This window comes from Malus domestica, chromosome 12 (assembly GCF_042453785.1).
Source record: "Malus domestica chromosome 12, GDT2T_hap1".
Taxonomy (NCBI): domain Eukaryota; kingdom Viridiplantae; phylum Streptophyta; class Magnoliopsida; order Rosales; family Rosaceae; genus Malus; species Malus domestica.
Window position 1 is genome coordinate 2,769,878 of NC_091672.1, and position 13,052 is coordinate 2,782,929.

The 13,052-nt window shown below is 41.8% G+C and overlaps 1 protein-coding gene across 1 annotated transcript; it reads left to right on the forward strand.

The window, feature by feature from the left end:
• The first annotated feature begins 10,609 nt into the window (after positions 1-10,609).
• On the forward strand, positions 10,610-11,179 carry LOC139190106 (secreted RxLR effector protein 78-like). Its single transcript, XM_070809857.1, has one exon. The coding sequence runs from the start codon at positions 10,610-10,612 to the stop codon at positions 11,177-11,179; it is 570 nt and encodes a 189-aa protein (XP_070665958.1).
• Positions 11,180-13,052: the final 1,873 nt, after the last annotated feature.

The following is a 13,052-nucleotide window of genomic DNA, read 5'->3' on the forward strand; positions in this document are numbered from 1 at the left end:
TACTCTTGGATTTTTCCCATAAAAAATAAGTCTGAAGTGTTTGACATCTTTGTCACTTTTAAATCTAAAGTGGAAAATATGTTCAATACGTCCATTAAAATTTTTCAGTGTGATGAAGGAGGAGAGTACAAAAGTCGTGTTTTTCAAAATTTTCTTGCAAAACATGGAATTTCTCAAAGGTTTTCGTGCCCAAAACATCCTGAGCAAAATGGTATTGCAGAGAGAAAACATCGACATATTGTCGAAACTGGTATTGTCATGCTTTCTCATTCTCATATTTCAAACAAATATTGGTCTGACGCTTGTTTAACGGCAACTTATTTAATTAATAGACTGCCAACGCGGATTTTGTCATATAAATCACCCTATGAAAAATTGTTTGGCAAATTTCCAAAATATGAGACGCTTAAGGTATTTGGTTGTAAGTGTTTTCCTTGGCTTGTGCCTTATTCACAAAATAAACTTCAACCCAAGTCAAAACCGTGTGTGTTTTTAGGTTACTCACTGAACCATCAAGGGTACAAATGTCTGGACTTGTCCACGAGACGAATATATTTGTCTCGCCATGTTCTATTCGATGAGGATTCATTTCCATTTAAGGAACTCACATCTCCACGGGAAAACGTTGATCAAATAGGTACTGCTACATCTCCTGATCTTTTGTTTACTTTTCCTATTGTAGTGTCCGCCTCTTCCACCAACTCGCTGACTTCATCCCATAACTTAGTGTCCTTGCCTCAATCAATTACCACTGCCATTGATTTGACAAACCCTCCACAAAGTCCAACATTATCACAGCCTATAAATCCGCTACCTACCTTATCTTCACCGTACCCCATCTCCACTAATCCTAATTTAAATGAGCATGCACTAGTTTCTGAACCAACCGTACATCCGCCCATACCATCTTCAGAGCGTGCCCATACCCAGATGAGTCAGCCCTCTGCACCACTGCAACGAATGACAACTCGTTCGCAGTCAGGAATACTAAAACCTAATCCTAAATGTGCGTTGCATGTTTCTACTGACGCTTCTTCTGTTGAACCAACGTGTTTTAGTCAGGCAGTGAAGAATAAAGCATGGCAGGATGCCATGGTTCAAGAGTTTAATGGTTTGCAACGTTGTGGTACGTGAAAACTTGTTCCTTATCATCTTAAAATTAATCTGTTGCCAAACAAATGGGTGTTCAAGATACAAAAATGAGCAGATGGCTCGGTGGAGAGGCACAAGGCCATGTTGGTTGCCAATGGATTTCATCAACAGTCTGGAATTGATTACACAGAGACTTTTAGTCCTGTGGTCAAGCACATCACCATCCGACTTGTCCTCAGTTTAGCAGTTTAAAAAAGGTGGCATATAAAACAACTGGATGTACAGAACGCCTTTTTGCATGGATTTTTAAAGGAGGATGTATATATGCGCCAACCTACTGGCTTTGTTGATCAGCAATATCCAAATCATGTGTGTAAATTACAACGCAGCATATATGGCTTGAAACAAGCTCCCCGAGCGTGGTTCCATCGATTTTTAGAGTTTCTACTGCAATTAGGGTTTCACGGTTCAACTTGTGATTACAGTTTATTTGTTTTCAATCACCATGGGGTCTATTTGATCTTATTGATTTATGTAGATGACATCCTGTTGACAGGAAATAGTTCTTGCCACATGTCGAGCTTGATCAAGAAATTGGGTACTTTATTCTCAATGAAGGACTTGGGTCCACTCCATTATTTTTTGGGGGTGGAAGTTAATTATTTTGGTCAACAAATGCATCTCAATCAGGCAAAATATGCTTTGGATTTGCTGAAATGTACAAAATTTTTGGATGTCAAACCAATTTTTACTCCAGTTCCTAGTGGCCACAAGCTTAGTACCTATGATGGTGAGCCACACAACAATCCAGAGATGTACCGTAATGTTGTGGGTGCCTTACAATATTTGACAATCACGCGACCGGACCTTTCCTATGCTGTGAACCAGGTATGTCAGTTCATGCATTCTCCAAAGACTACACATTGGCAGGCAGTAAAGAGGATTCTTCGTTATGTAAAAGCCACCTACAATCATGGTCTTGTCTATAACCCTGGTTTTGCTCATCTCATAGCTTATTCTGATGCTGATTATGCTGGTAATCCAGATACCCGACATTCAACTGGTGGTTTCTGTGTTTATTTTGGGTCCAATCTCGTGTCGTGGAGTTCTAAGAAGCAAAAGACTGTTAGTAGGTCCAGTTCTGAAGCTGAATATAGGTAGCTTGCTTACACAACTGCAGAAATTTCGTGGCTCAGGTCTCTATTTTGAGATTTGTACTTGCATCTTGACACACCCACAATTTGGTGCGACAATATTTCTTCAATTGCTTTTGTTTCTAATCCCGTGTTTCACTCACGGACAAAGCACTTAGAGGTTGATTATCATTACGTTCGAGAGAATGTGGTTCGACGTCAGTTACTTGTTAATTACATATGTTCTCAAGATCAGGTTGCTGATCTGTTCACAAAGGGATTGTCATCAACAAGGTTCAAGCTTCTTGTTTCCAAGTTTCCAGTTGTTCCTTCCCCTGTCAGCTTGCGGGGGGCTGTTAGACCAAGTCAGTGTGAGACTCTTGCTTCCGAGACTTCAGGCAGTTGTGATCACTCTAAACTCTTATCCATGCAGAGTTAGCTTAGGTTACAACTCTTTCAAATGTTTGTTGTTTCTGGGATATATATCCTTTGTATAGTTTGTTGTAATCTTTGAAGTTTTGAATAGCCTTGTAAATAGGGATTGCTTTCCCTGATGTAATCTGAAATGGAATATAAATACATGCAGCCTCTCTTTGAAAAGGTATGCAATTAAAGTGAACTCTAGAGCGTTCTTAAGTTTTACAATAGCACGGGGGAAGACAGTGGGAGAACATGGGAGTTGTGGCGTGGTGGGGAAGTGAACCACGAGAAGGTGCATGAGGAAGAGGGATTACGATATGCAGGAGGTCGCGTGAGGCAGAAGGGTAGACGGTCTGATCGTACATCTGGGGGAAAGTTGGATGATACTGCTGTTAGGAATGTCGGTACTACAAGATAGAAAATGCACAAAGTAAAGTAGAAAATGGACACCAAAAATTTATGTGGTTCGGCAATTTATGCCTACGTCCACCAAACAAGGATCAATCTTCACTATATGAAAAGATGAGTACAACAAGAGTAGTCTTACCAAGCCAAAGACAAGGCTTGATGGATACAAGAAAGTAGGACACACACTTTCTATCACACTAAACTTCACTCACACAATGTGTAGTGGAACACTCTCACTCTCACTCTTGGAGTGGAACTCTAGCTTTGGACTTGATCCTTTGCTACTCACTACTCTCTTGATTTGTTGTTTCACTACAACATCACACCCATATTTATAGGTGAGGGTTTGGCATTCTACTAGTTTCTAGTGTATTCTTCAAACCTCTAGCATAGAAAAATCTAGACTAGCCACATACTTGTAGCTTCTAGATCTTTCCATTTGCAACCAAGGAAGCTAGTACTCTCTAGCTTTTTCCATCAACTTAATAACATGCTAGAATTGTCTAGCAAGCTCCAGCCTCATCTCTTGCTTACTAGAATAATCTAGAACATTGATCATGGGCTGGACCATATACCAACAATCTCCCCCTCCAGTCCATGAGGGAGGAATTCCGATCATGACTCCAAGTTACCTGGAGTCCATCCCAGCAGCCTTAATGCAGAATTCCAACTTTGATTTTGTGACCACCTTTGTCAACATGTCTGAAGAATTATTATCGGTATGAATCTTCTTCAGCTGTAGCATCTTGTTCTCGATAGCATCTCTAATCCAGTGATAACGAATATCAATGTGCTTGGTGCGTGAATGGTATGCAGTGTTCTTGCTCAAATCCAGAGCACTCTGACTATCACAATAAACGCCATAATCACTTTGTTTCAAACCCAACTCTTGGAGAAACCGCTTCAGCCACAACAACTCCTTGCATGCTTCTGTAACGGCTATGTATTCAGCCTCGGTTGTAGACAAAGCAACACACTTTTGCAACTTGGATTGCCAAGACACGGCTCCCCCTGCAAAAGTAAACAAGTACCCAGACGTAGATTTTCTACCATCCAGGTCACCTCCCATGTCAGCATCTGTAAATCCTTCCAAGATTGGTTTGGAACCGCCAAAGCACAAGCACATCTTAGAAGTCCCCTTCAAATATCTGAGAATCCACTTAACAGCTTCCCAATGGTCTTTCCCTGGATTAGAGAGAAACCTGCTCACCACACCTACTGCATGAGCAATATCTGGCCGTGTGCACACCATTGCATACATGATACTTCCTACTGCTGAAGAGTAGGGAACAACTGCCATTTTCTCCTTTTCTTCATATGTTTTTGGACACGACTCTTTGCTCAACTTGATATGATTGGCTAAAGGTGAGCTTACCGATTTGGCTGCTTTCATGTTGAACCTTTCAAGCACCCGTTCAACATACTTTTCTTGTGACAGCCACAACTTCTTGGATTTTCTGTCACGAATTATCTCCATGCCCAAAATCTGCTTGGCTGGCCCTAAGTCCTTCATGTCAAAGGACTTAGATAACTCTTCTTTGAGCTTTTTAATCATAAAAGCATCTTGACCGACAATCAACATGTCATCAACATAAAGCAACAAAATGATGAATTTACCTCCAGAAAATTGTTTGATATAGACACAAGAGTCAGCATGAGTTCTCTTGTACCCATTACTCACCATGAATGAGTTGAACTTCTTATTCCACTGTCTCGGAGCCTGCTTAAGACCATATAAACTTTTCTTGAGCTTGCACACCAAATTTTCTTTACCTTTGACTTCAAAGCCTTTGGGTTGCTCCATGTATATCTCATCTTCTAAATTGCCGTGGAGAAATGCAGTTTTAACATCTAACTGCTCGAGCTCAAGATCCATGCTTGCTGCCATACCAAGGATAACTCGAATGGAAGTCATCTTCACCACCGGTGAGAAAATCTCATCAAAGTCAACTCCTTTCTTTTGACCAAAACCTTTGACAACCAAACGAGCCTTGTACCTTGTCATGTTGTCGTCTCTTTTCAATTTGAACACCCACTTGTTTTTCAATGCTTTCCTGCCCTTTGGAAGCTCCACCAGCTCATAGGTATCATTCTTTGATAAGGAATCCATCTCCGACTCCATTGCCTTCATCCATTTGTCACTGTCGTTATGAGCTCTGGCCTCCTCATATGTTTCGGGCTCTCCATAATTAGTCAACATGATATACTCTGATGAAGAATACTTGGTAGACGGTCTTCGACTTCTGATGGATCTTCTGACCTGATCTTCATTCTCTTGTAGGGCTGGAGGCTCCCCCTGATTGGGTTCTCCTTGAATCTGCTCTTCTTGACTAGGCTCCCCCTGATCAGCAATCTCATGGTCTGGCACATCTTGATCAGGCTCCTCTTGATTAGCATTATCTGATTCTGCAGGCACTTCATTGGCAGTTGCTTCAGGGATGTCATCGTGACTTTCTTCATCTGAAACTAATGGATCAACTCCTCTGACTGCGCCATCTGGTTGTGCCTCTTTATCCGAATCCCCAATTGTTTGATCTTCATAAAAGACCACGTCTCTACTTCGGATAAACTTCTTCTGGTATGGGTCCCATAATCTGTAACCAAAATCTTCACCGCCATAACCAAGAAAGATGCACGGTGTAGCTTTGTAGTCTAACTTCGATCTCTGCTCTTTGGGCACATGCACAAAAGCTTTGCAACCAAACACCTTCAGATGAGAGTAAGACACATCATTACCAGTCCATACTCTCTCTGGAACATCAAGACCTAATGGTACTAATGGAGATCGGTTGATCAAATAGCAGGCTGTCCTTACAGCTTCACCCCAAAACTGCTTAGATAACTTTGCAGTCCTCAACATACACCTGACTTTCTCCATGATGGTTCGGTTCATTCTTTCAGCAACACCGTTATGTTGTGGAGTTCCAGGAACTGTCTTCTCATGACGTATGCCATGTTTTACACAATACTCTCTAAACTGGTGAGATGTGTACTCGCCGCCGTTGTCGCTACGAAGGCACTTGAGAGGTTTCCCAGTTTCCCTCTCCACCATGGCATGGAACTCCTGGAATGTCTGAAACACCTGGTCTTTGGATTTCAACAAATACACCCACACCCTTCGTGAAGCATCATCAATATAAGTAACAAAATATTTATTTCTTCCAAGTGACTCGACTTCCATGGGACCACACACATCTGAATAAACAAGATCTAACAAGTTTCCTTTCTTTGTAGATGGAACAGAAAAACTAACTCTTCTTTGTTTTCCGAATAAACAATGCTCACAAGAGTTTAACGACGTACCTTTGGCAAAGGGAATATGAGACTTCTTTGCCAAAACTTGTAGGCCTTTCTCGCTCATGTGGCCTAGCCTCTTATGCCACAAGTCTAGAGATGAGTCTTCCACAGCATTCAACTCACCTTTCAAAACCTTGGCATTTGACCGGTACAACGTACAACAAAGTCGTGCTCTTGCTACCACCATTAAGCCTTTAGTAAGCTTCAATTTTCCTTCGCCAATATGGTGATAATATCCTTGTCGATCAAGGGTACCGATGGATATCAGATTGAGACGTATATCAGGAATATGTCTCACATCTTTCAACATCAATTGGCAGCCGAGATTAGTTCTTAGACATATATCACCAATTCCAAGAATTTTGGAATAGCTTTCATTCCCCATCTTCACTATGCCAAAGTCACCTTCTTTGTATGTACTGAAGAATTCCCGTTTGGACGTAGCATGGAAGGAAGCTCCATTGTCAAAGATCCATTCAATGTCTCTGTCAGAGTTGCCCATATGCAGACATTCACCAACAGACAATATTTCTGGTACATCACCACATATGACAGCAGTGGTATTGCCAGTATCATCTTTCTTCTGATTGTTTCCTTCCCTTTGCTCTCTCTTCCAAACTCGACAATTTTTCTTCATATGGCCTTCTTTGCCACAATGGTGGCATGCACCCCTGAACCTTGACTTGGATCGGCTAGGACTCCTGCCATGACCTCTAGGCCCTCTACTCTTGCTTCTTCCGTGGTTCTCTGTGACAAATACTTGGCTGCTATCTGTGCCAGAAGTCTTTCTCCTTGTTTCTTCATTGAGCATGCTATTTTTAACATTATCAAGAGTAAGAACACCATTAGAAGCAGAGTTACTTATACTCACCACAAAGGTCTCCCAACTGTCTGGCAAGGATCCAAGTAACAAGAGCGCTTGTAGCTCGTCCTCGATCGTCATTTTCATAGTAGCCAACTGGTTGATGATATTCTGGAAATTGTTCAAGTGTTCTGCTACACTTAAACCATCCTTGTACTTCACATTGATGAGCTCTTTGATCAAGAAGGCTTTCTTGGCTGGGGTCTTCTTCTCGAACAAGGACTCAAGCTTCGTCCAAAACTCGCGAGCATTGGTTTCATTAGACACATGGTGAAAAACACTATCATCCACCCATTGTCTAATTGTGCCAATAGCCTTGCGATTCATCTTCTTCCACTCGGCATCGGACATGCTCTCGGGCTTAGCGGCATCTCCTTCAATTGGCTCATGCAAATCCTTGCAATAGAGAATGTCCTCCATCTTTGGCTTCCATGTTACCCAATTGGAGTTCGTGAGTTTGATCATAGTGCCACTTCCTTCCATCTCGTAGTACGAGCCAACCGGGCTCTGATACCACTTGTTAGGAATGTCGGTACTACAAGATAGAAAATGCACAAAGTAAAGTAGAAAATGGACACCAAAAATTTATGTGGTTCGGCAATTTATGCCTACGTCCACCAAACAAGGATCAATCTTCACTATATGAAAAGATGAGTACAACAAGAGTAGTCTTACCAAGCCAAAGACAAGGCTTGATGGATACAAGAAAGTAGGACACACACTTTCTATCACACTAAACTTCACTCACACAATGTGTAGTGGAACACTCTCACTCTCACTCTTGGAGTGGAACTCTAGCTTTGGACTTGATCCTTTGCTACTCACTACTCTCTTGATTTGTTGTTTCACTACAACATCACACCCATATTTATAGGTGAGGGTTTGGCATTCTACTAGTTTCTAGTGTATTCTTCAAACCTCTAGCATAGAAAAATCTAGACTAGCCACATACTTGTAGCTTCTAGATCTTTCCATTTGCAACCAAGGAAGCTAGTACTCTCTAGCTTTTTCCATCAACTTAATAACATGCTAGAATTGTCTAGCAAGCTCCAGCCTCATCTCTTGCTTACTAGAATAATCTAGAACATTGATCATGGGCTGGACCATATACCAACAACTGCTTCATCACTGGAAAAACAAAATAAAAATGGCTACAAGGCTGGAAAATGAGTGGGGAGTAAAGCAGGTTCTATAACGCATCGGAATAGAGAGGCAAATGAGGCTCGAAAGGCAAGGGAACATGTTTTTGATGCCAGACTCATAGGACAGGGAGGGGAAATAGTGCCGAAAGCTGAGAATGTTGTGCTATTTGATTTTGTGGAACCGGTGGAGTATATTGATGGGGGTGTAGGCGGGAGGCAGCAGGGTCTGATGGTAAATTTGAATGATCCAGTTAGTATGGAAGATGGTGAGGGTGCATCGGGGGTGCAACAAGTGGATGATGATGGTGTTGAAGCTTCTGCAGAAGCTGGGCAAAGTGAGACTCAAGACTCAGACTCGTTTAAGTTAGGTCCTATCATTGTTGTCGTGTATAGGGAGAGCAGAAGACGGAAGAGACGAATTGCGGAGGTAGATGAGGAAATGGAGGGGACGGGGGATGATGATAGTAGTAGCTGGCTGGCCAACCTTTTTCTCAACGTCGAAGTAAAAAGAAGGTGCATACGTGTCTAGTCTAGCCTAACAAAACTTAACCCGACTAGCTATTTAGTTAAAAACTGCAATCGCTTATGCTTGTATGCTCGATCAGAGATATGAGAGAATTCCTTTTCTGGCTACAAGCGTGCTCTTATTTTTTTTTAGGCAGAGGAGACCAACCGTGAGGGGCCTCCACGGTCACCATGAAAACATTATGCTGGAACTGTCAAGGAATTAAGGGTTCCTTGACAGTTGATGCCTTGGTGGAGTAGGCGAGGCTTCACAACCCCAGGGTAGTGATCTTATTGGAGACGAAGAATAAGAGTGATCGCTACAAGTATTTACTTAAGTTGTTATGAATGGATTTTATGCAACCGGTGGAACCAAAAGGTATTGGAGGAGGACTATGCGTTTTTTTTTTTGGAAAGATGAGGTGAATATATCTAGTGCTGTGTGGAATAGTTTCTTTATTGAGCTGGGCTTTAGTGGTGATCCGTTACATTCGGATTGGAGGATGTTAGCCGTGTAGATGATAAACGGAGAAGAACTCAATGGTGTGAGCTTACTAAGAGGATTAGTAGTTCACAGGGGAAATGTATAGTGATTGGCGACTTTAACGACATTGTGGATGATGATGAAAAAGAAGGGGGAATTACTGATCTATGGCGAGTACAAGGGACTTTAGAGAGTTCCTGGCAGATAATGAGCTTTTTGATTTGGGCTTTGAGGGATACCCCTTTACGTGGGGGAACAAACAGAATGATGGGTTGATACAACAAAGGTTGGATAAAGGGGTGGCGAACCAAGGTTGGATGTATATGTTTCCGCTGGCGAAGATTAGCCATGTAGTGGTGGAGGGTTTAGACCATTCTATGCAAATTCTTGCCTCTGACGGTATAATTCTGAATGTACTGTGACAGTTTATATATGATTCTAGATGGGGAAAGAAGTCAGAGTGTCGAAAGATTATTATGGAAGCGTGGAGGGAACCGGTGGAAGGATATTTGGCGTTTAAAGTAAGTAAGAAGTTGAAAAGGACATGATACCGGCTCAGGACGTGGAAGAAGACTACAAAACTGAACTCGTGGCGGAGAATTGAGGAGCTTAGGGAAGAAATACGGAGGGGGAGTGTGGATCCAAGGGTGCGGCATGATTATATTAAGGGGAAGGAAAATGAGTTGGAAGTGGCACTTAAAGAAGAAGAATACTATTGGAAGGTGAAATCAAGGAATACATGGCTTCTAGAAAGGGATAAAACGGTACAACGGAGGAGGAATAATCAGATTCAGGGGCTGAAAGATACTTCCGGAGTATGGCATAAAAATACGGAATGTATGCAAGACATTGCAGTCAATTATTTTGTTTCCCTATTTAAGTCTAGTGCTACTAGCCAAGGAGGGGAGGTGGCGGGGTGTGTAGAGATGAAGGTAAATGATCAGGATAATGAGGAGCTTATTCGGCCATTCTTAAGCGAGGAAATCAGGGAAGCAGTGTTTCAGATTCCAGCTACTAAGTTTTCTAGACCTGATGGTTTTACGGATGGATTCTTCCAGGATCATTAGGAGGTGGTGGACGGTGAGATAATTCATATGGTGCAAGCCTTTCATCGTTCAGGATGATTGTTAAAAAAATTAACCATACTCATATAATCTTAATTCCAAAGGTGAAGGCTCCACAGAAGATGACGGAGTTGAAACCTATTTCCTTATGTAATGTAGTATATAAGATTATTGCTAAGGTCTTGACGAGGAGGTTAAAAACGATGATCGATCAGGTTATTAATCTTAATCAGTCGGCTTTTGTACCGGGTCAGCAGATTCATGACAATATTATGGTAATGCATGAAATTTTACACCCTCTAAAACAAGGTGTAGACGGGGAGGAGGGGAGGATGGCGATTGAATTGGATATGGCAAAAGCTAATGACCGGGTGGAATGGGGTTTCTTGATTGAGGTTATGGGCAATTTGGGATTTCATCCTAAATTTTGTGAGTGGATTCGTGAATGCATCTCCACGGTATCATATAGTGTCATGGTGAATGGTGTACCATCCAGTTACTTCCGACCTGAAATGGGGTTAAGGCAGGGGGATCCAATGTCTCCATTTTTATTCCTTATATGTGCGGAAGCGCTTTCGTCATATAACCAGAAACATGAGATGAAGGGCCAGATTAGTAGGGTTCTGGTGGCGACGGCTGTTACTCCAATCACTCACCTATTTTTCGCAGATGACTCGGTGGTCTTTTGTAAAGCGGATGGAACGGAGGTGGATCGGGTGAAGATTTTGGAGGACTATGGTATGGATTTTGGCCAGATTATCAACTTGGAGTAAAGTTCTATATTTTTTTTGTAAGGGTTGTTCGAAGAAGAAAAAAAAGAATATTGTGGCGAGAATGAACATTCAGGCTAGGGATGGTCTTGGTAAATATTTGGGGATTCAGGCTGATTTTGGGCACTTTAAGAAAGCGGTGTTTGAATCAGTTCGGCGAAGGATTGAGAGCCGTATTGATGGATAGGCCGATCAATTCTTGTCCCCGATAAGGAAGGAGATTTTGATTAAATCTGTTGCTATAGCAATGCCAAATCATGCTATGGCGATGCCGAATCATGCTATGACGTGTTTTAAATTGCCAATGAGGTACCTGTAAGGAAATGGAATGTGTTATTGCTCAATTTTGGTGGAGAGGACATGCGAATACGAAAGGTTGTCATTGGGTGGCGTGGGATAAAATGACTGCAAGTAAGAAGTTGGGAGGCTTGGGGTTCCGAGACCTTATGGGAATTAATTTGGCTATGCTTGCCAAAATCAGTTGGCAGGTGTTACATACTCCAGATTGGTGCTTGGTGTGATATTAAGGGATAAGTATTTTCCTAATTCATCAATTTTTTAGGCAACAAAACAAAATAAATCGTCTTAGGGATAGAAAGGTATCCTATTAGGGAGACAGGTTCTGAACCGTGGGCTTCGGTGGCAGGTGGGTAATGGAGAATCTATCAGGATTGCTAGTGACACATGGATCCCTAAGCCTCATTCATTCAAACCGTTGATGCAGAATAAGGCGCCTAATTTGAAGGTGAGTGAGTTGATCTCTCATGATAGGAAGCAATGGAAGATAGATGAAGTTGAAGCACTAGTGGTTCCAGAGGACCTAGAGTTGATTCATACTATTCCGATTAGCAGAAGTAGGTGCCAGGATAAAAAAATATGGCATTATACGAAGAATGAGATGTATTCGGTGCAGTCGAGTATTTTATGGCAAAGGAAATGATGAAAAACGACGAGTTTGGCCGTAAAGGAGGGGGAATGCCGAGCTCCTCGAGTGTGTTGGGAGAGACGTGGAAAAGTATATGGTTTATGTTGGTGCTGAATAAGATTCGATTTTTTTTTTTGGAAGGTCAGTCGTAAGGGGTTGGCGGTGAGGCATAATTTGGAGTGACGTCGGATTCGGGTGGTGAACAAGTGTGGACTTTATGGTAAGCCTGATGAAAGCTCACCTCTTCTTTGGGTGTGAGTTTAGTCGAGCATTTTGGTTTGGGACGATATTGCAAATCAATATGATGGACATGGGGGTATTGGATTTTCTAGAAGGATGGCAAAGAGTAGTAGGGATAATAGAGAAGGGATGAAGGTAACTATAGGGAGTGATTGTATGAAGGCTGGGTTGGGGTTGGTGGTGGAATCAAATTTGAAAGGGTTGATTCAAAGAGGTCACGGCTGAGGTGACTTCAGAAGTTTATCTCTAAAACATTTGGAGGATGGCGAGCTTATTCCAGTTGGTAAAGTTTTGCTTTATCCCTCGGCAATGCAATCGTGCGGCTCATTTGGTGGTGGTGTACGTCGTTAAGCATGGCGGGAGATTTAGTTGTGATGAATTAGGACCAGAGTTTCTGTTTAATATTTCAGCACAAGATGCAAATGTAGCTATTCATATTTAATTCAATTCAATAAAATCCTACCTTTTGACAAAAAAAAAAAAAAAAACTTATGCCCACTCGGGTTAACTACCCCACTCAAGTTTTTTTTTTTCTTCAACAAACAATATTATTTACACTAAATAGAGAGAGCGGACTTAACCTCACAATTAGCTAGTAATAATGTGGTTTAAATTCGCCTTTGGTGAGAATCGAATCTAAGACATCTCACTTCCAAATGAAGAACAATACCACTAGACCCTAGTACTAAGTGGCCCACTCAAGTTTTCTTG

Excerpts from the sequence above, each read along its gene's own strand:
- LOC139190106 (XM_070809857.1), top strand. The coding sequence starts at position 10,610 with ATGATCGATCAGGTTATTAATCTTAATCAGTCGGCTTTTGTACCGGGT.